The following is a 22,639-nucleotide window of genomic DNA, read 5'->3' on the forward strand; positions in this document are numbered from 1 at the left end:
TATATCTAACAAGCAAGAATCAACCTTCACATGATTTACTTTATAAAATAGCTTTTTATTTGTTTTATTCGAGAACCTAAACAAAACCTTTTGAATAGGTTTAGAACTAGGTACCGTCGACACTACATACACAAGAGCTGTGTAGTGTAGCCAGGGAATAAATGAAGAAAAAAAGCCAAGAGCGCGTCAGTTAAGTTATTTTTATATATCATACATAATACTGTTTGAATATAATACAAAGGGCATTTTCATATACACAGCAAAGTCTTGACTAGATCTTACAATCTGTGGACACATCACTTTCCCCATGCTGATCAATTATATAGTGCATGTTGCATGAAAAGGGTCAAGAAAATCTGAAGAAAAAAAAAGAGAGAAAGGCAGAGGAATGTATAATTAAAATCCATGATCCTGTGTATCAGTGACAATTACCTTTAATGCATTTAAGAAAAAAGGGGGAACAGAAGATATGGCAAACCATGAGCATTATATATATATATATATATATATATATATAAAGTGTGGACACATGCGTCATACCCTATGAAAAGACTCAAAGTACAAATTCTAGTCTTTTCTCCCCAGTAAACCCTACCTTTTAGCGTTGTCCTGTTGAAGTCAAACGCCTCCAACTAAAAGCAATTTTTGGGCCAATGACCAAGACAGACGAGGAGGGTTAAAAAGAACAAATCAAAACAGGCCATTGAACACATTGCAATGTAATTGACATACCAGCAGGAGCAATGTTGTGAGTTCTATACTTCCTTTATTTAAAAAAATATAAATATATACATAAATTCTATTTCAACTATTAAAAAGGGGCTGCATTTCATGAAAACCGCACTAAATCAGACCTCATTTAGTAACAGCTGAAACAGGTGCACTCTTTAAAAGTTACTGTAATTTTTCGATTTTGATTTTTGGAATGTTTATGTCACCTTCCGCAAACTGCACTCCAAATGTTTTGTATAAAAACATTTTTTTTTAATCAAGCTAACATTCAGTTAAACCTTTTTTCGTTTTCTTCCGATTACCATTGGCCATTGTGAGATTTGTAAATATATCAAATATGATTCTGGCTGTACGTGATGTCTTTGCAAAAAAAAAAAAAAAAAATGCAAAAGTCACCACACTCATTCTGGCAGGATAGTGTCCCACTTGTCTGTGACGAACTGCTAGATTCAGAGAAGTTCTTATATTTTATATGTTGATTTTAAGAATTGAGAACAAGGTGGGGGTGCTCACAACCTGATAGAAAAATCAGTGTGAGCTTAGCTATCCTTGACGTGACTGAATAGTGACTACAAACACTTATTCTCTTCAAAACAACATGCATGTGCGCAGTGTCTGTGTGGCAGCGCTTCACCTCTAATTTCCCTTTGAATGCTATATCTGAGGCAACCACTGAACTAATCACTTGATAACAAATTCAACTCAGACTCTGAGGTCACAGTAGCTACAGTAGACTGCCTGAATAAATAAATTGAAGTAGCCACTTAGATTTAAAAAGGTAGAAATTAGCATGTTCATCAAATTAGGTATAAAAGGCAGCGTCACTGACTAAGACCAGGTAAATACAAAACAAAAGACTTTTTCTCCTCAAAATAATTTGTGATCTCTCAGCTACTCTGTAGCCTGCAGAGTAACTGTCATGGTCCCTTCCCTCCCAAGATATTTTCCTTAACAGGAAACGGTAAATGGGAAAAAATAACAAATTAGGGAGGTGTATCCATATATTAACCTGCTTCGGTATTTAGTTAACATGAAAACATTAAGTTAATAAAAGTTCCAGTTTGAGAGTATACAGACTAAATTAACTTTGAAAAACCTCGGGCTGAAGTGGTGAACTGCTACATTATTTCTTACAGACACCTAGTGCTATTAAAAAAAACAAAAAACAACTGCTTTGGTATATCAAAAGAAAAGACAACAATAAAGAAGAAAAACTAATGTGTGTAAAATTAACAGCATAATTCAAGAGGAGAAAAAAAGGCAGTCACAAATTTCAGTACATTTCTTCTGTGTTCAACACAAAGAGGCAAATTTGTGCAGATGGGTTTTTTCCCCACCCCCTATCGCAACCACTTGACGAAAAATAATAATAAAGCCAATTAATGAAGTGTCTTAAATGGGAATGATTACCTTTCTATGTGAAATTCCACTTCGACGAAAGAGAATTTTAGGAAGTTAAGGACATCTGAACAAGACCCTGCAATTTGGAGTCCCTTAAATTAGAAATCTTTGCTAAATAAAGGCCTCTGAATAACCATTCTTATTTAACATTCCCTAACCAATTAAGGACTCTTAAATCTTAAAAATAGAGGACAGCATCTCTATTTTATAATAAAGTCCAGCTCCTTTTTCAGTCAAGGTCCAAAAGTCATAAGGCCAAAGGGTTGATCTGGATCTTTCCCCCTTGTTGCTCATCAGTGCACCTCCTCAGTTGCTTTACGTAGTCAAAGCCACCTGGTCTGGAGGACTCCAGGCCTGAAGAGTACTGCACCTGCCTGTCTAAGCCCTAACACTAGGCCATCGCTCGCCACCGGAGCTCCAAAGCTATGTGCCCCCTCTTGAAGTGTTACACAATACCGACAACACGAAATATAACTGCAAGTACTGCTTCCTTGACACGCTACAGGTTTAAACACACAGCTCTTTAGAGAAGTTTCACTTAAAGGGTAAATAAAAGAACAACCAGCCAAATTATAAATGTTCAATGTTTCACTTGTTTGAACCTAAAATGTTTTGCATTGCTTTACATATAAGAAGCTGTACGACAGCTCACAGATCTGAAATGCTCACTGTAATGGAAAGAAAAGGGAAAAACAAATAAAATAAAAACCAAATAACAAATCTCCTAGTTTCCAGTGTAACAGATGGTAAGTACTATATGCAGATGAGTGAATCGGCAGATGGATGTCTCAGTTTCACTATGGTTATTTGCAGTTTTACTAACTTATCTAGAAATTGAAAAATGGAAAAATGGAAAATACATATAATCTTTTTAAATACTCTTCAATTTGTAACGGTTCAGTGATATCTCCCCTCAGAAGTGAGCAGCTTTTATTCTCTATGCACCTTTTGAAAAAAAAAGGAGAAAAATAACACCATTAAAAAAAAAAGGAAAAAACTAAAGAAATCACACAGAAAAACAAACCCATTTCAGCTAAAGTCACGAGCTGGCCATTGAGCTCTGCTGAACACAGACTTCAGTCATCGGAGAATCTTCCCTATCAATGCCTTGTCTTATGCCCAGGTGTCCCTCTGATATAAAGTGACCAGTTCCTGTGTTTGTAGCAACAGGGTATGAAGACTGTCCAGCCATACCAGTCTCCTGGCGAGGATTTGAGAAGGCACCCAAACCCATACGCATACTTCCATTTTGGCTAAAGTCCAGGGTGTTGGCAGGAAGCAGGCGAAGCTGGTAAGCCTGGTTGCCTTGGTTTCCTGTGGAAGAGGAAGATGTGGAGGAAGAGGATGCGGAGGAAGACAGCGATGTCATGGACAGATGACCGTGCACCACCTCCATGGAATCCTGTGTGGAGGCGCTGTTAGTGGGCGAGTTGTAGAGTCGCGGTCGAGGTCGCGCTGCTATGACCTGTCCGTGGTGGTGACGATGATGATGGTGGTGATGGGGGTGCAATGCCTTGGGATGCTGGGGAGGCACATGAAAAGTGGTTTCTTGGACTGGATAAGTCTCTACAGTGACAGGTTCTGGTCCAACAATTCCAGGCCATACTACTGGTGGATGAAAAGGCGGTCTCGTCTGCTGGACACACACACACACACACACACACAATGAAGGTATTTCAGCAAGTTAATTCACAACACACTTGTGATTATGTGTAATATCTATGTCATTTCTTCTAGCAGAACATTAATTTTTACCAAATACAGTATAATCTAAAAGCACATGGGGCAGATGTGGCAGAATTTCGCAAACCACTGAAGTTTATACACCTTCAATCTTTACATTTTACACAAATATCTCAAACGAGCATCAGCACGCATAATCTTTTTTTTTTAAAGGGGTCATGACAAGGAATACAATTTTCCTTGATCTATTGCCATACTGTATAAGAGTTCATCACTGCAAAAAGAGCATTTGCTGATCAAAGCTGCCAAAATGACTCGTTCTCTACTTCCTCCACAATGTAATGTCACACTTAGGTTGACATTTGCATCTGACCACCTCCACAACAACACATCAATGCCTGCTTTACCTTATCACTTCTGTAGCCCCACCCAGTAGTTGTGAGCAGTGACATGTTAATGAGAGAATAGGTCAGTCAAGAGCAGAGAGCCAATTCATAACAGTGGATGTTTACTGTCAAGTCTTAAAAGAGAAGCATCATCAAAACCGAGCATTTGTGACAGAGGGTCAGAATGATGGTGGAAAGTGATCATGATTTAGACAGTTTTTGTGCAAAAAAACTTTATTATTAATATTATAACTGAACCTCAAGAAACATTAAAATAATAAAAAAAAGGCATGTCATGACCCCTTTAAAGATTAACTCCCCAATGATTACATGAAAATAAGAGTAGCTGGCCTTCCAAGGAAAAACACATTTTATTTTGGGGTAAAATATTTTAATGACTCTTTATGGCTTTATGTTTTGGTTCATTTTCAAAAGAAGAAAAAAGTTCTTGATATTGATACCCATTTGTTCTAAAAAACTTGGAAAAGGGGGATTCACCTGAGGGCAAAGGTTGTCACAGTCTATGGCTGGCATGACTGTGCCGAAATGCCCACCACTGTGCCGATGATGGTGAGTTGGATCAGATCTTGCTCTGCCACTGGTGCTTGTTCCAGATGATCCTCCTGAAGCAAAACAAAGGAACTGCATTAAGCTTTATCCTTTACCCTGAAATACTATGGCAGTAAAAATAACATTTTACAGTTATTCAGCCAGTTAACTTAAAGTATATAGATTAGAGACTAGAAGAACATTAAACCTACATTTAGGACCATTAAGATTTTTTGTATTGGGGATTTTTTTTGTAGTTGTTGTGAGAAACAACCAGTATTCAATTCTCAAAAAGTATAAAACTTCGAAAAACCTGAGCTTGAGGATGTACTAGAAGTGGTCCCTGATGACTGTGAGGCCTCAAGCGCAGGACTTGTTGACACACTACTGCTTGTATTGGTTCCTTCATCTGCCGTTTTCTTGAAGAAACTGTGCTGGAGGGCATAGTAGGGCTGAATTCGCGTCTTGGGGTCAAAGTCCAGCATTCTGAGGATGAGGTCCTTGAACTTCAAGTAGTCAGCTACAGCATGGCCGGATTCTCCTGCACGACGACCGCCTGGTCCACCACACTCCACTCCCAAGATGGCATGGAGTTTTCGAGATGCCGGAGGTTTGTACTGATCACAGAAAATTAGAGACATAACTAACAAGCATTCCCCAAAAATGCACAACAGTGAACAGTGTACAGTCTGATACACTGTACAGCATACGGCATTCTATTTTAAAAATCATAATATGTCAAAATTACTTTAAAAATGTAGAAATTTGTTGTAAGGTAGCACAAATGGTATAGTCAAACCCAAGTAGTATTTAAACACTGATCAGTAACACATACCCTTTTTCCATCTTTGGTCTTCTTAACACTCCATGTCCCATCTGACAACTTCTCAAAAAACTTCCTGGCTTTTGGTGCTAGGTCCATGATGTGACTGGGTGGGATCCCAAGTACTTCAACAATTTTGTTCATTTGGTCCACCTAATGGGGTTTCATTTAATGAATAAGTTTGTTTTGTAAGCCCATTACCTTTTAAAACAGTCAGTTCAGATTATGCAGAATTTTCCGCGTCAACCATTTAAATAAGACAAGAGTTAAAAACACAGAAGATATCTACATCACGCCATTGTTCAGGTAGAACTATTCTTTCAACCACTAAAGATAGCTTCACTAATAATTTTCCAGAATTGTCTCACACACTCAGTAAACCAAAAAGTCTAGAAGAACTTGATGTAGTAACAGAAAATATAAATACAGTCTTCTCTAGCACTCTTGATAGTGTCGCCCCCCTTCGATGAAAGAAAATTAAAGAAAAAAGCCCCGCACCATGGTACAATGATCACACTCATGCTCTCAAGAGAGCAGCTCGGAAAATGGAGCGTAAGTGGAAGAATACAAAATTAGAGGTATTTCACGGTGCATGGAAGGATAGTGTCTGTAGCTACAGACAGGCACTAAAAGCTGCCAGGTCAGCATATTTGAGCAAACTCATAGAAAATAACCACAACAATCCTACTTTATTCAGTACTGTGGCTAAATTGGTTAGGAATAAAGCATCGACTGAACCAGATATTCTGTCGCAGCACAATAGTAATGACTTCATTAATTTCTTTACTGTAAAATAGAAATCATCAGAAATAAAATTGGAATTATGCAATCAACTGTCACAGCACCTCAGAAAACAGTGTCTCATAATTTTCCTCACAAGCCACTTCAATCCTTTGCTGTCATATGTCAGGAAGAGCTAAAAAAAATTATCAAAAACTCAAAAGCTACATGCATGTTAGATCCAATACCAACTAAGCTCAGAACCTCTTCTTAATATTAACTCCTCGCTATCCTTAGAACATGTCCCAAGAAACTTTATAATGTCAGTTATCAAACCGCTTAATAAGCCACAGCTTGATCCTGGAGAATTGCCTAATTAAAGACCAGTTTCAAATCTCCCATTTATGTCGAAAATACAAGAAAAGGTAGTGTCCTCCCAACTATGTTCATTTCTACAGAGAAATGGTATATATTAGAGCCCGACCGATATGGGATTTTTGAAGCCGATACCGATTTTAGAGAGGGAAAATTCTGATATGGTGGCCGATATAGCTCATTTTTGAGCTGGAATGAAAACAGACCTTTTCTATGTGGATTGTGCAATGATTTTGCACGATATGACTATGCAAAGGTACTTGGAAGGCTGCTTTCTTAAAGAAATATTTTTATCAAAGAACATTTGACATTATTATTATACATTGTCAACAAATTCTAGAAATGAACACTGAGAAAATAAAGAATAAATAAAAGTAAAATAAATAGCTAAATAAACACCAGTACTGTTTAGTATCAGTCAAATGCTGACTATTAAAATAAAGAATAAATAAAAATAATAAATTGCTAAATAAACATCAGTACTGTATGTTTAGTATCAGTCAATTGCTGACCATTAAAATAAAGAATAAATTAAAATAAAATAAATAGCTAAATAAACATCAGGGGCCGGTCGCACCAGCTATACGTACGTTACAACTGAGCCTAGTTGTGGCATAAATGGGCACTAAGTCACAATTTAGGCTCTACTAAATATTTGAGCGTTGCACCATTACATTTATGTAGGACGTAACCCTACGTATAAACTAAATATATACGGCAGCCCGACTAGGAGTAACTGATGGAATAAAAAAGTCATTTTTATGTCATTTAATGACATCAATGAGCTCATGTTTTGGTTGACTGGCATCAGTCCTTTCGACATATATGATGGTGTTGGCATTTACACTCATTTACATTAACGAGAGAGGGGAAAAAAAAAAAAAAAAATTACTTTTAAGCATGAAACCGATCTAACGGTGCCGTTTTTATGGTGCGTCAAGTTTCAACACATTCAAAATATATATAGGATATTAAAATGAATAAATGTCTATTTTTACAGCCTGTTGTATTAGTATTTATCACCCCTCATTTATTTTAGATAACTGTTAACTGTTACTGGTTGACGGTCTTTACCGAACAGCTGTCATATTAGATCAATGGCTAATGCACAACTGCACGTCGTGAAATACGCGCAACTTTTCAGCGCATTTGTTTTCTCTCATAGATTTGGTCTACCTTTTAAATATTTTCAACAATGTCCTGACTGTTTTAATATGTTAAGTAACTTTTACTTGGTGATTTCCGTTTAGAACAGGCTTTTAGGGTTGTTCCATTGATCCTGCACTATTAATTCAATTGTGTTCAATAAATATGTCTGTTAAATATTCGCTAATGTTGATTCAGTGAATGCGTGTCATGTTCTATATCTAATGTACAATGATCATAATTCAAGGCGAGCACGTCGCAGGTAAATGACCCTTTTCAGTGGAATTTAGCGTCGGGTTTGGAATGGATTAAGTATTTTAAATGGGTCGCATAAAACATTTTTTTTTTTTTTTTTACTGTTTTCTGAAGGTTGGTTTCTCTTTAGACTAGTCAACTAGTCGGTCACAAAACTTCTGTTTAAACGACAGTCAAACTAGTCGTAGCACACATCCCTAGTGAATACATGTTTACACGCTGACAACAATGAAAGTAGCTACGTGATTAGCTAGTTAGCTGTAAGCTCGTTGCCACGGAGAGTAAAAGATGGACTTTATTTACTTTTCAGCATTGTCTCACCAAATAGGTAACAGCGAAGTGTGAAATCAGCACTCACCACACACAATCCACCACCGCACCATTGTCTGATGAGCTGCAAAAAGATGCTCTGATGTTTATCTTTCAATCTGCTACATTACTGACTGCACTGACAAACTATAGCTGGCTAACAGCAAACAGATGTGATAAACATGAGTGACATGGTCAGGGACAGGGTTAAGGTTATATTAGTTATATTAAACGATGGGGTCATTTTTTATTAACTTTCCAGTATGTATTTCACAAACTAGTTAGCAATTTAAGGAAAAGAGATCGTTCAAATCCGCACCGTTTAACTCCGCCCTGTCTGCAGAACCACCGTCAGTTCAGAGTCAGCTCTGTAAACAATGGAGTCGGAACGCACTCTGCTGGACAAACTACGCTATGACACCAATTCTAAAGTATTGTTTTCTGTATTATATGTTCTGAAAATTATTTTTCATATCAGTAAAATATACGCCGATACCAATATATCGGTTAAAGGCTAATATCGGCCTATAATATCGGCACTAGTATATATATATATATATATATATATATATATATATATATGAACAATTTCAGTCAGGATTTAGGCCCATCACAGTAAAGAGACTGCACTTATCAGAGTTACAAATGACTTGCTCTTATCATCTGATTGTGGCTGCATATCTCTTCTAGTGCTTTTAGATCTTAGAGCTGCCTTTGACATCATAGTTCACAACATTCTCTTGAATAGGCTGGAGAATTATGTTGGCATTAGTGGACTTGCTTTTAGCATGGTTTAGGTCCTATTTATCAGACCGCTACCACTTTGTGTATGTAAACAAGGAATTGTGAAATCATGGAGTACCATGGGGATCAGTTTTAGGGCCTCTGCTTTTCTCCTTATAAATACTTCCCCTGGGAGATATTATCAGGAATAGTGGAATAAGTTTCCACTGTTATGCCGATGATACCCAACTTTATATTTCTTCTAAACCCCACGAAATTTCACAATTCTCAAAATTAGCAGTGTATCAATGAAATCAAGGATTGGAAGGCCAGAAATTTCCTTCTACTCAATTCTGACAAAACAGAGGTACTAATTATTGGACCAAAAACCTCTAAAAATAAGCCGCTAAAATATACTTAGACTCGATGGATGTACCGTTATGTCATCATCTACAGTGAAGAACTTAGGTGTTATATTTTATACCAATCTGTCCTTTGAAAATCAAATTTCCAATGTTTATAGAACAGCATTCTTCCACCTCAGAAATATTGCTAAGTTCTGACACAAGCTCTCCATTGCTGATGCTGAAAAACTAATTAATGCTTTCATGACCTCAAGACTAGATTATTGTAATGCATTACTGAGATGATGAACTACAAGTTCAATAAATAAACTTCAATTGGATCAAAATCCAGCTGCCAGAGTGCTGACTAGAACCAAGAAATATGATATTAGCCCAATTTTATCATTGTAACATTGGTTACCTGTTAAATTTTGTATTAATTAAAAAATTCTGTTAACTACATATAAAACTTTGAATTGTCTAGCTCCACAGTACTTAAGTGACCTTCTACCACACTATATTCCATCACGTTCACAAAATTCTGGCCTGTTAATAGTTCCTAGAATATCAAAATCCACAAAAGGAGGTAGATCCTTTTCCTATTTGGCTTCAAAACTATGTAATAGTCTCCCTAACACTGTTCGGGACACAGACACTCACTCAGTTTAAGTCTAGACTAAAGACTCATCTAATTTATCCATCAACTCACAATTAGGCTGCTTTATTTAGGTCTGCTGGAACCAGAAACACTTCTCAGAAACATTTATAAATCTATAAATCTGCAATAAATTGAATGGCATCTACGCTAATATTATTCTATTTGTTTCCATGTCTCGGGATTCATATCCCGAGGTTACCAAAGCCGGCCAGATCCAGCTCCATTCCTGCTTGGTGTCGGACTCCACTGCTACGTATCGCTGACTGATGATGACAAACTACAGCCGGTACTAGCCAGACATCACTTCAGTCTTTTATGATGGACTTCAGAGGATGAACTGATGTCAACTCCAACTATAAGACATTGGATACTTCATATGCCACTGCCTGAACCTTGGACTTAGGATGGACCGCAACAAACCTCACCGAAATGACCTGCCGGTTGAACTGTGATGCACCTCATTGATCTCTGCCTGCATCACCTTTGTCTATTGATGGACTACACTCTTGAAATGGAATACATAGACTATTAATTGCCAACAAAAGCCTTCATCAGCGAACTAACAAAGGACAATGCATCTATGTGAACTCCTTCAGTTAATCCAGGATGGACTTCAAAGACATTAGTCATTAATCTTACAGTTCATACAAAATCTTTGTTTAAACACTGGCCCTTAACACTTACTTAGTTTACAAATTTTAAACTATGACTTGCACTGCATACAAATAACTAATATTGGCATTACATTCATGCTGTTAGCCAGAGGGGTACTGGCCCCCACAGTGAGCCTGGTTTCTCCCAAGGTTAGTTTTTTCCATTAACCAACATCTTATGAAGTTTTGTGTTCCTTGCCACAGTCACCTTCAGCTTGCTCACTGGGGTTCTAAATACAATAATGTAACTATTTATTTTTATACACAATTTACAATTATACAATGATGACTCTAAGACTTTAGATATTACAATATAATTTTCTGTTAAAGCATGATTTTCAGTAAAGCTGCTTTGAAACGATGTGTGTTGTGAAAAGCGCTATACAAATAAAACTGACTTGACTATCCTTTCAGGAAGGGGTAATGTTATGAAAATATATTAGTAATTATTTAATTTTACCTCATTGGCTCCACTAAACAAAGGCTCTCCAGTATGCATTTCCACCAGAATACATCCCAGCGACCACATATCTATGGCCAGATCATATGGCATTCCCAATAAAACTTCAGGGGAGCGGTAGAATCGACTCTGGATGTACTGATATATCTGATAGAGAAGGATAAACAAATAATCAATGTTCTGTACATTTGAACACTCTTCCTACACACACAATAAGGGCCACTGGTTACCATACCCTTTGTCCGAGTTGGCAGGAGCTCCCGAAGTCCACAATTTTGATGGCACTTCTCTTGGGGTTACATAGCAGGATGTTCTCTGGCTTTAGGTCACAGTGGATGATGCTGAGCTCAGGTGTAGCAAGAAACAATAGTGCTGTACACAACTGCTGGGCAAACTTCCTTGTCAGATTCAAAGAGACACCTCTGAAGTTCGTGTTTCTTAATAAGTCATAGAGGTTGTATGACAACATTTCAAATACTAAGCAAAGATGATTCCGGAACATGAAGTGCCGTTTCAAGTGTACTGAGGAAAGAGACGATTTGACAAGAAACATTTAGTTAAGTTACCAACTAAAAATTAAGGAGTGCATGTGTGTAACAATATAACGATTAAAAAATTCTTACCTATATAGTATTTCATCTCTGTGTCATGTTTGTTCATGAGCTCGAGAAGCCGTACTTCAATCTGAGCTTGATTGAGAAAAGCCTTCTTGTTCTTGATGATCTTAATGGCTACCCACTCTTGCTCAGCTCGGTCGTAAGCTTTTACAACCTAAAAGCACGTGACACGACAACAAACAAAACAAAATACAATTATCCATATATTATTCCTTTCCAAATATATTCCTTTTTATAATGAAAAAGGTTTTACACTTCATGTGGCCCTGGTAAGAACAATAACTAAGTGTTGTGTCATTAAAAGATACAGATATTCTGAAACAGTGATTACATGGAGCGTAATTTTACCATTAACGGATTTCATTTTCAAGGTACAAAACAATAGTTTTAGCCTCAATTTTATCAGTTTTCAAACTGTATCACATTGCTGCGTTGACAGTTCAAAAGTTACCAAAATTTTACCACTCCTTGAACCCCTAAAAAAAAAAAAAAGAATGGCCTAAAATTTGATACATTTGAGACCTGAGACATCATACCTGTCCAAATGACCCTTTTCCAATTAAGGAGTCAATTTCATAGCGGTCCATCCATTTTTCCCCATTCTTGACAATGTAGTCGTAGTTCTCATCATCGTAGCCATCATTGAAGACTTTTCTTTCTTTCTTGTGGCTGGAGTCCTCACCTTGACCCTGTTGATGCCGTCGTTTCTTTTTTGCATAATACACCTATACAAGGAAAGCACAAAACCAAATGCAAAGTTTAGAACAAATCACAACTTTCTCGTGTATTATGGGGCTTTTCCACTGCACGGTACACGGTACTCGACTCTGCTCGCTTTTTGTGAGTTTTCTACTGTGGACAGTACCTGGTACTTTTTTTTAGTACCACCTCGGTCGAGGTTCCAAGCGAGCCGAGCCGAGACTAAATGTGATGTCAAAACCCAACAGATCCCTGATTGGTCAGAGAAAATCGTCACTACCCGCGTCACTGGATTTGCAACATGGGACATCAACCTGCTAGTTTTAAAGTTAGCAACAGCGATAGCAGTATCATTTGTTCACGCGACTTTTGAATTGGAAAAAAAATTGCTGTGCGTGAAACCACGCCATGGTCAATAAACGAGGTGCAGACATTCCTCTCGTTAGCGACGAACAAAACGACGCAAAACGAAAAAGTCTTTCAGGAAGTGTCTCAGCTGTTGTCCGCATACAGCTACCACCAGACCTACCAAAAAGTTAAAAAAAACTTAAGTGACTACAGAACCATCAAGGACAACAGCCGGAGTGGTTCAAACAGAAGAAAGTGGAAGCGGTTCGACCAAATGGACGCTATCTATGGCAATAGACCGGCAAGCAATGGGAGGGAGAGTGCCCTGGACTCGGCCACGGCATTGTTGGAGTCCACGATGGAGGATGGTACGTTTTGTTACGTTAACTCTATATTCTGCTTGAAAGATTCACTTTATTTAGTTGACCAGCTACTGGAAAGCTTGCTTCTACAACAACCAGGCCAATTTAACTGTTACACTTGTGTAAATTCATCATGCAACAACTGCTTTATGCAGCACAATGAGCTAGTAGCTAACAGCTAGCGGTCGTGCTATTGTTTATGGTCAGTAATGTTTGTGTCACGTTTAAGATAATGTCACGGCAGTAGGGGCGGCACAACTACGATGATCAGCCTATAATCCCACCCACGTTGAGGCGGCACTAAACTGCAGTGGAAAAAGCAAGTTCAGAAAAGTAAAGCGAGCAGAGTCGAGTCGAACTGTAGAGTGGAGTGGAAAAGTGCTATTAGTGTAAGAACTTCCTAGCAGTAAATTTGACTTCTCAGGTGACACTAAAGGTCCCTATGTACTTCAGGAAAAATTTAACAATGAACGAGTGTGACGTCATTTCAAACAAAACCTGTTTTTTGAGTTTGTTTTGGTGGTTCGAAACAGCTCACCAGCGCGAAATCTCAAGAAAACTTCATAGCGACTGCTAAACACCTTTATACTACCATTGGTCCAGGTCATAAGTGGGTGAGACCCAGTGGTCCACCTACTTTGAGGCCGACAACTAATTCCAGTCACATTCTTCAGTCAGTGATCAGTCAACATGGACACACCGGAGTGCAGTTACCAAGCTGGTGCAAACTTACCTACACCACATTGTTTTTTTTTTTGGTCTACAAAAGGAACCATATCTACTCAAATACTCTAAAGTGCCCCTTCATGTTGTTGTTTGATATGCTGCTTTATATATGTACCATCTGCAACCTGTCTGGCACCCTGTTATACACCCATCTTTGATATAGGGTACATATGGTAACCGGTGCATATTATGGCCTCATATAGCGTGTAAGCGCATAAGCATCTTGAATGCAGAATGTAAATATAAGTTACACACATGCTATACTGCATAAAAATTACTTTAAACTGTCACAGAGTGGTTAAAACAGCATCTTTTTCTTATCTCGTGTGAATTCCACTGATATGAGTCATTAAGTCAATGATAACACATTTTCATGTCACGTTAGTTAAGGTTTTACATGTAGTCTTGAGTGTCCTTGTATTTAAATGCTCCTCTAAATGCCTCCCCCAGCAGAATGGCCAATTTCTGAATGTTTGCAAACAGTATACTGTTGCTTGACTGTTTCGAACTTCTTTTAAGCTCTGAGCAAAGAACGAAGAACAACTTTGCCGTAAGTCTACTGGAGCTTGTAAACTGTTTTTAGTACTTCACTACTGCATGGATAGCAATAATACATGATATTGTGTGATGTTATATTACAAAATACAGAAATGAGAACAAAAAATTTTCACAGTATCAATGGAAAACACACTTTACCTCATTGATGTGTTTGTAGGTTTTGATCAGGTCTATGGAGAGCTTCCTCAAAGGAGCTAAAGTGGGGTCCCGAAAGCACTGGGGCATGTGCCTCTGCAATAACAGGGGAAACACACAAAATTATTTAAAAATTGGCACATTCCTATTTTTATAACAAATCCAAATAAATAACTAATAAAAACAATAGCTAAAATAACCAATAGCCAATAAGTGAAAATTGGTTCAATTCATTTTACAAAAATGCAAATATTTAGAGTGCATTAATCCATATTTATTCACGGTTCAAAAGTTAAGTGCATAAACAAGAATGGAGCATCCAGTACCTGGCTGGCAGTGAGTGCTTGTGTCTGATCACTGTATGGCAGTACAGTGACAGACTGGTCTGTACTCTGCTGGTGACAGTCACTGTACTGCTGGTGCGAATGAGGCATGGGAGCAGCCATCTGAAGACCAGCAGCATGGAAAGAAAGAGAGGGTGCAAGCCGGACAGACGAGAGTTTGCATGCTGAGGTCTCTCCCCCTGGAGAAAATGTAAGCTAAATTAGAGTGCGTTACAACAAAATTTTCCTCACTTCCTGCATTCCTTTGGACTGCAAGTCTCTTTCAGGTTATTACCTGAAATCTGTTATAAGAGAGCAAACCACATCACTGAGACTTTTATGTAACCAAATGAAGCTTAGGCTTATAATAGCACTATAATTGGACAGGCATTTCTCCCTTAAACAGGGCATATAAATACAGTTGCTTCTTTAGAAATGTACAAATTTATGTAATTAATTTACAAAATGTAATTTATAAGAATAAACAATAAATAACAAACAATAAATGTAAAGGCATAATAAAGAATGGTGAATGCAGAATATAAAAAAGTATTGATTTAATTTGGATGATAACTGTACAGAAGAGAAAAATACAAGGGTTCTCTCCTCAATAAAAAATAAATAAAAAAACTGAAAAGACAGGAGTGCAAATTTCATGTCAAGTACAACAAATTTTGTGAGAAATTATTAGCTGTAAATTCTGATAATTATAAAGGAGCTTGCTCATATATCAGCATCTCTTGCCAGGCAACACAATGCAGTACAGCCACACAGAATCCCAGCAACAGCATCTAATTAGCATAGCCTATCACCAAGAAGATACAGTGTGATTTGGCAAGCCCATCAATGTTCAAGCCAATCACAGAAGAGTATGCAAATAGCCTACTTTTGTTGCCAGGGCAGAGCTGCTCCCACTTTCCAATAAGAAAGCAAGAAATAAACAAGAAATAAAATTGAACTTTGGCACACTTAGATGAAGCATCCACCACATTGGAGCCTGACAGCAAAATCGCAGCTCAGACCCCACTCATGGTGTAGGAGCGAAGAATGATTCAGCTGACCCAACTAAGGCAGGGCAAAGAATTCATGTGATGCACAAAATATCAGAGGATGGAAACACTTCAACATGCTTGAACACAACCATTTAAAAATAATTCTAAGATATAAGGAAATAAAATAAGAATACATATTTGAGAATTATTTTTTATGTTCCTTTACAAACAAAGCACATGGAAAATGAAAAAAAAAAAAAAACTGATGCTTTGATTTAAAAAAAAAAAAAAAAAAATCTGAGGAAAATAAATTAAGTTGCTTCTTATTGTTAGCTTACCTGTTCTGCTACATACTTCTTAATAAAAAATAAATCACCCAGGCTTGAGGATTCATGTTGTCAAGGACTGTATGTAATTCACCAAGAGAAATACTGATGAAGGCTCATTTATATAGTCATAATACAACCAGAAACGACACTGAAAATCAGAATAAACAGATGCTCTAAACGTATATTCCAGTACTGTTTTTGCTTTTATTATGGTCTGATTTATAGGATGCCATTAAAATTCAAAGAAGAAAGAGAAATTAAGAATTTATACATCATAACAAATTGTGAAGTTGGTAAATACAAAATCAACAAGCACTTTCAAATACAAATATTCAACATGACCACATGTTGTCTCAGCTAAAATGTACATTTATGGATTTGATAAATATAAAAAATTAAACTAGTTTTTTTTTTTTTTTTTAAGTGTAGGTACCCATCAATATTTTTGTCCTATCAAATGTGAAAAATGAACAAAAATCTAAAAAACTTGTGATGACGAGTAACTAATAGATAATATGATTTAGGCTGCTATAATATGAAAATTAATCTCATTTCCTGAAGAAATGAGTATAAAGCTAATCAGATAAAATAATTACCAAGATCACAAACTCAATCTTTTTTTTAGTTTTATTATTTAGTATTTTTGACTTCATGACAGGTCAGGTTATAGTCAGGGCATCATCTATAGGCCTTTTAAAATTTCTGACATAGCTATGTCAAACAAACATGATGTTGAATATACCATCTTACATGTAGAAAGAACTTCTGCTGACTAAAAATGATGTCTTTCCATCAAACATTGCCAATATTAAACTAATAAATCAACATAAGAAACTGTAACTTGTACTACTTGAGTATCTTTCAAGGTCAACAATTTCCCAAGTTTGGCATTGCCAGTGACAACTTCTCGAATTGCTAAGATACGTTGCGTGTCCCAGGAATTATGCCTTTTGTTTTTCTGTAGGAAGCACAAAAAAATAGGTACAGAAAACACATCAAAACTTCACCTGAGTTCTGACTACGCAACAAAGAGTAAAGAAAGCCAACTCCATGATAGTTTTATTTTCTACCCACTCAATGTTAAATTAAGGGCCAAGCACTGAATACTGTTCAACTTTTACAGTTATTTTACACTGCAACATTTGCGTACTGCATTTGGCCAACTACAACATGGATCAAGAGTAGGGAAAGAACACACCAATTTCTGCAGATCATTGCAGCTAACTTGCATGCATTACCGCCAGCATTATTTCATGTTTAATTCACTTGAAATGAGAGTAAATTTGCTTTGGAGTCACCAATAAATTGACCAATAATGTAAAGTTTCCTTTGAGACCAACACTGATTTATTAGGATGGCAGAAAAAAAAAAAAAAAAAAACAACAAGGAATAATTTAAAGAAATTATTACATATCTTCTCCATATTCACAAAGAGCAAATACTTTGCTTTTCTGACTGATTGTATTTTTCAAGTTTAAAACTTGGGTAACATACATTATATTCAGAAACTACAAGCACCCACCCCATGAGTCGCAAGTTCGAATCCAGGGTGTGCTGAGTGACTCCAGCCAGGTCTCCTAAGCAACCAAATTGGCCCGATTGCTAGGGAGGGTAGAGTCACATGGGGTAACCTCCTCGTGGTTGCTATAATGTGGCTGTCGCTCTCGGTGGGGCACGTGGCAAGTTATGCGTGGATACCGTGGAGAATAGCGTGAAGCCTCCACATGCGCTACGTTGCCGCGGTAGTGCGCTCAACAAGCCACATGATAAGATGCGCGGATTGACGGTTTGACGCGGAGGCAACTGAGATTCATCCTCTGCCACCCGGATTGAGGCGAGTCACTACACCACCATGAGGACTTAGAGCACATCGGGAATTGGGCATTCCAACTTGGGGAGAAGAAAAATAAGAAACTACAAGCAAGTTTTAAGTTTCCACAACCACAACTAAACTTTGATTGCCTCAAAGCCCAAGTTAACCAACAATACTTGTGCAGAGATCATTAGTGGTGGTCATGTTTCTCAAAACAATTTCTCTAGAACCAAGTTACAGAAAGTCTTTTCTAATCAACTAGAAACAACGAAGCTCTCCAATGATGCCACAACAAACTGGAATTATCTCAATTGCAGGACTTCTAAAAATCCTTGGTTAATAGGGAAATTAATCAAATAAAACCTGGAAAGAAAAGGTATAGCTTATGGGATGGTGCATGCAGATATAAAGGGAAACCAAATGTAAGTGACAGTATGGATCCTGGTGCCTTTGGGCCAGAAGGCCCATTACTTCATATCTTGCTAATATGCAGTCAACTTTTTCTTAGGGTGTGACTGAAATAAAGCTTATGCAAAATAATAAATTAAACTGCATCATAATAAAGGTACCACATGTAAACAAATGATAAAAAGACTGTTAAAAGTAAGGACACTGTCATGTGCCATCACTCGCTTATTTAATCTGCTAGCCAACATTTGTTTTTGAGTTAGTGATGGACAAAAAAAAAGTGGCATCTTGCATAGATCTACCAACTAAAAACTCTGTTACCATGAGGGAAAGAATCCTGACCTTATTTATAAGAGCCCCCTGTTCTTATTCAAGTGACTTTTTAATAAAAAGTCCATTCAGTCTGTGTTATATTGACGGACTTTTATTAGGGCCTCAGGTATTACAGCACCATGCGACTTGAACCCTCAAGTGCCAGTTTACTGTATTTACCTACTCAGACAAAAATGAGATCATTATTCAGCTTGCTGGCAAAGTAAAGCTTTGCACAGATTAACAAATGACATTCCGAGCAGTTATGATGCGTGCCTTCAGTTCTTTCACATTAACTATAAACAACTTGATCACTTGCCAGCTAATCGCCGAGCAAACTAACCAGTTAAACTGAGTGATGATGACAGGTAAAAGCGGACCTTACCTCTCTAGCAGGCAAAGCCATTCATCGGGCTCGGCTGGACTCGTTTTACGCCTCCATCGTCATCCTATAACCCGCACTACATAACTGAGCAATGTTTGCTGGATAACTCTGGTTAGAGCCCGAGTGGAGGCATCACATCGCTGGCTAATGTCAGCCCCCCTCCCCCGACAGGAAAACAGCCTGATGGCTAACTGACAACACGCTAGTCATGGGGCTTCATCACCATCAGTTACCAGCCAAACACTCCCATCAGAATGATGTGATGATACACTTCTCTGAGCACCCAGATGACTGACTTTCTGTTTGTGTATAAAATCGTTAGGCTGAGCGAATGAGACACATTTGCTCTGGCAGTGTGACCTAGCGGAGCTACATGAAGGGTTTGTCTGCTGAACGAGTATCAAACGATTTGTATCCTTAAAATCAGCACTACTATTTACTGCAGGGCTTCTGGAGTGTAAAAGCAGGTGAATACAATCGGGTATGCTATTTAACATATTCACAAATGTCGCTTACGAATGGAAGGAAAGTTATTAATCGGCTAGCCAGCTAGGCCAAATCAACCTGCTAGCGTCTAACAAACCGACAAGTACTACTACCAAATAAACCGTTTGTAAACAAAGCTACACAGAACATATCTTTCATTTAGACCTCTACATTTGTTTCTAACATGACCGCTACTGCCAAAGACTCACCTTTGATGGTGCGATCTTCATTTAGAGTCCCAGATCCAGTAAAGTGAAGCGACTTATCCAGTTTCTCTACGCTGCTTCCAACGAAACACCCCTAATGTACCGAGCCACAGTGTCAAATACTTTCCTATTTCAATTGGCAGGTAAACCAGAGGATTTCCAGTCTAGTTTTACCCGTGTCAGACGTCTTATGCGCATTCATCATGGGTTATTGGTGGTGAAGTGAAGGCTAGCGGCTAGTTAGCACTCTGTCTGAGTGACTTTAACTCGCGCTCTGCAACGCACGTTCACGGATTGTTCGCTTTCTGCACAGCTGGGGACGGAAATTAATGATCTTCATAAGCACAATTACGGATGGAAAACGAACGGCGTGCAGAAATTATGAAAGCATCTGCGTAAACATACATCTTTTTCCCGTTAAGGTTTTCTGTCAGTTTTCACAAAATGGCGCGCGTTCCAAACCTGCGCAGCGGACCGGCCCGGCGGACCCGAGACACGGACTACTAGCGCTCTAAATATATTCCTGACATTCCGATTCTTTGTCCTGGTGTCGTTTTCAATCCGACGCGGTTGATGGATCCTGTCCAAAACTGTCGCTGTTACGAGCGGGTGACTGCATTATTCCGACAGGAAGCGAAAACATTTGAAAGATTAAAAAAGCCACCGACAAAATGGCGACAGCCTGGCTTGTTGCTATGGTAACTGTCAATCAAGCAGCCGAGTACCCGGATGTTTCAATGACGATTTTGAAGGGGGGCAGGGTAGCTGTACGGAAAGTGTCAATCAATTAAATCGGTACAAAAACGTTGTTTTTTTTTTCTTCGAAGAAAAAAATAAATAAAAAAAATAATATAAATATATATATATATCGTGCTTTGATTAAGTCATTATTTTGAGTTACTAAAACATAATTATAAGAAATTTTTGTCTCATAATTTTTACTTTTTTATCTCAAAATTGAGATCCTATATCTCATAATTATGACTTAGTATCTCATAATTTAGAATTTTATCTCATAATTTTGTGTTTTTATCTCAAAATTATGACAGCATAATTTTGATTTTCTATCTAATAAATTTTACTTAGTATCTCATTATTAAGGCTTAGTTTCACATAATTATGACAGTATCTTATAATTTTATCTTAAAATTTTTTATCTCATAATTTTGACTATCTCAAAATATATAAATTGTATCTCAAAATACTGAATTTTAATCTCATGATTTTGACTTAGTATCTCATAATTTTGATTTAAAGCACTTTTTATGTGGCGGAAATGCTTAACAGTTTTAAGCAACATAAGGCAGCTTATTTATTTTTTGCCTTGACAGTGTGTAATGTTTAGAGTTTGCTACATTATGCAAAAATGTATGCTGTGTTGCAATTACTCAAGAATGATGTCTAACAACCAAATTAATGCATGCTTCATGTGAGCATGTGTAACTATCATTGTTCTATAAACCTTAGCTTAATTCATAGTAAAGTTATTAAATACCAGAGGGCATTCCAGGTATCAGTGATTTTGCTGGTGCACTTGATTTTCCTGTTGTTCTTTGTCCATTTGAAGATCTGGTCGTGTGATGTTAAAAATCAAATAAAACTTTAAGCATAATTTGACTGAGCAGTGTTTCACTTAGGTCTGTGTGATTCCTCGTCTTGCTCATTTAGCACTTGTCTCACTTATTTTTACAGCCGTTTGTTTCTCTGGAATAGATCTGGCCCTAGTTAGGTAGTGCATATGGTGAATTTATTTGTACTGAGCCGACATTTCATAAATGCAGATACAGTATATGAATCATTCTTGCTGCACATTACAGCACCATGGACAGCAACAGCTGCACAGAGGATCAAAAACTGTGGTGCAACACTTGATAATAACCATTTGGATGCATTTCTACCATTCTCGAATTTATATGATGATGACCCCTTTGAGTGTCTAAGTTGACTCCAGTATTCATTATGCAACTACTTAAACGACCTATAATTCAAAAGCTCCATCTTGCTGAAACAGCTTAAAAAATGTTATCACTACTGTATATTCTAGTAATTTTACATGTAGTTAGAGTGTAAATGTGGGAATATAGAGTGGAGGAATGGTAAAAACAAAACAGGAAGAAATGAAAATAATGAAAAAATCCTCCCTAAAAATGTACACTTTATTTGAACTAAAAGAACAAAAAAATGGTCAGTATGAACAATACTTGCATGGCCTCATTCAACCTCTTTGGTCTCGAGGATGGTTTGAATTCACTCTGAATAAGCACTGAACTGTGGAAATGCAGGAATACCATGATGCAAAACGTAAATCTGGATGATTAAATTTCACAATTTCAAAGCCTGCAAGTAAATATCAATTGTACTGTACCATTCAACAGATATGGAGGTATATTTTCAGAAAAAAATAACTAAAACTAACATTGTTGAAACACTGCCACTTAACTAAACCTTACCAATATAAATAGAACGTAAAAAAGTTTAATATATTTACAAGTAATGCTTAAAACCACATTAAATTCTGCTCCAAAAAAAAAATAAAAAAATGGTACAGAGAACAATAAGGAATAGGTGATAATCTGAGAAGAGTTAGTGTCAGAACAATTTTTTTGAAAAGCAACATATCAGTACAAATGTTGTGAAATGATTCTAATTCAACATGTTTTTTTTGTTTTGTTTTTTGTCCAATAACTGTATTGTAAACTTAATCCAAAACAAGGCACAATCCA

The 22,639-nt window shown here is 37.3% G+C and overlaps 2 protein-coding genes across 7 annotated transcripts in view; both read right to left on the bottom strand.

Moving 5' to 3' along the window:
* Window positions 1-185: 185 nt before the first annotated feature.
* On the bottom strand, window positions 186-20,689 carry LOC127429916 (dual specificity tyrosine-phosphorylation-regulated kinase 1A-like). Of its 5 annotated transcripts, XR_007895373.1 has the most exons (12): window positions 19,920-20,689; window positions 14,989-15,185; window positions 14,666-14,758; window positions 12,371-12,559; window positions 11,841-11,988; window positions 11,453-11,739; window positions 11,218-11,364; window positions 5,587-5,727; window positions 5,065-5,368; window positions 4,701-4,825; window positions 596-3,769; window positions 186-356 (listed from the first exon to the last, which is right to left on the bottom strand). XR_007895373.1 is itself a non-coding variant. In XM_051679272.1 (11 exons), exons 2-11 carry the CDS (start codon window positions 15,106-15,108, stop codon window positions 3,173-3,175), a joined length of 2,151 nt encoding a protein of 716 aa, XP_051535232.1. In that variant the 5' UTR covers window positions 15,109-15,185; window positions 19,920-20,689; the 3' UTR covers window positions 186-3,172. The 5 variants fall into 5 exon arrangements, 4 of the variants coding, with proteins under 4 accessions (XP_051535232.1, XP_051535235.1, XP_051535233.1 ...); XM_051679272.1 differs by having other exon boundaries at window positions 186-3,769; XM_051679275.1 differs by having other exon boundaries at window positions 186-3,766; window positions 19,920-20,686.
* Window positions 20,690-21,654: 965 nt separating this feature from the next.
* Window positions 21,655-22,639, bottom strand: part of LOC127430218 (CD166 antigen homolog A-like) — a 42,043-nt gene continuing 41,058 nt past the window's right edge. For both annotated transcript variants that reach the window (XM_051679818.1, XM_051679817.1), the window contains exon 16: window positions 21,655-22,639. This exon is cut by the window's right edge and continues 707 nt beyond it. The gene's annotated coding sequence lies outside the window, so the exon portion shown is untranslated.

This window comes from Myxocyprinus asiaticus, chromosome 39, assembly GCF_019703515.2.
Source record: "Myxocyprinus asiaticus isolate MX2 ecotype Aquarium Trade chromosome 39, UBuf_Myxa_2, whole genome shotgun sequence".
NCBI classification, from domain to species: domain Eukaryota; kingdom Metazoa; phylum Chordata; class Actinopteri; order Cypriniformes; family Catostomidae; genus Myxocyprinus; species Myxocyprinus asiaticus.

Excerpts from the sequence above, each read along its gene's own strand:
- LOC127429916 (XM_051679272.1), bottom strand. The coding sequence starts at position 15,108 with ATGGCTGCTCCCATGCCTCATTCGCACCAGCAGTACAGTGACTGTCAC. Across the intron at positions 14,759-14,988 it reads AAGCACTCACTGCCAGCCAG|AGGCACATGCCCCAGTGCTT; the intron begins GTACTGGATGCT and ends CTGTTATTGCAG. Across the intron at positions 5,728-11,217 it reads TGTTTAGTGGAGCCAATGAG|GTGGACCAAATGAACAAAAT; the intron begins GTAAAATTAAAT and ends AAACCCCATTAG.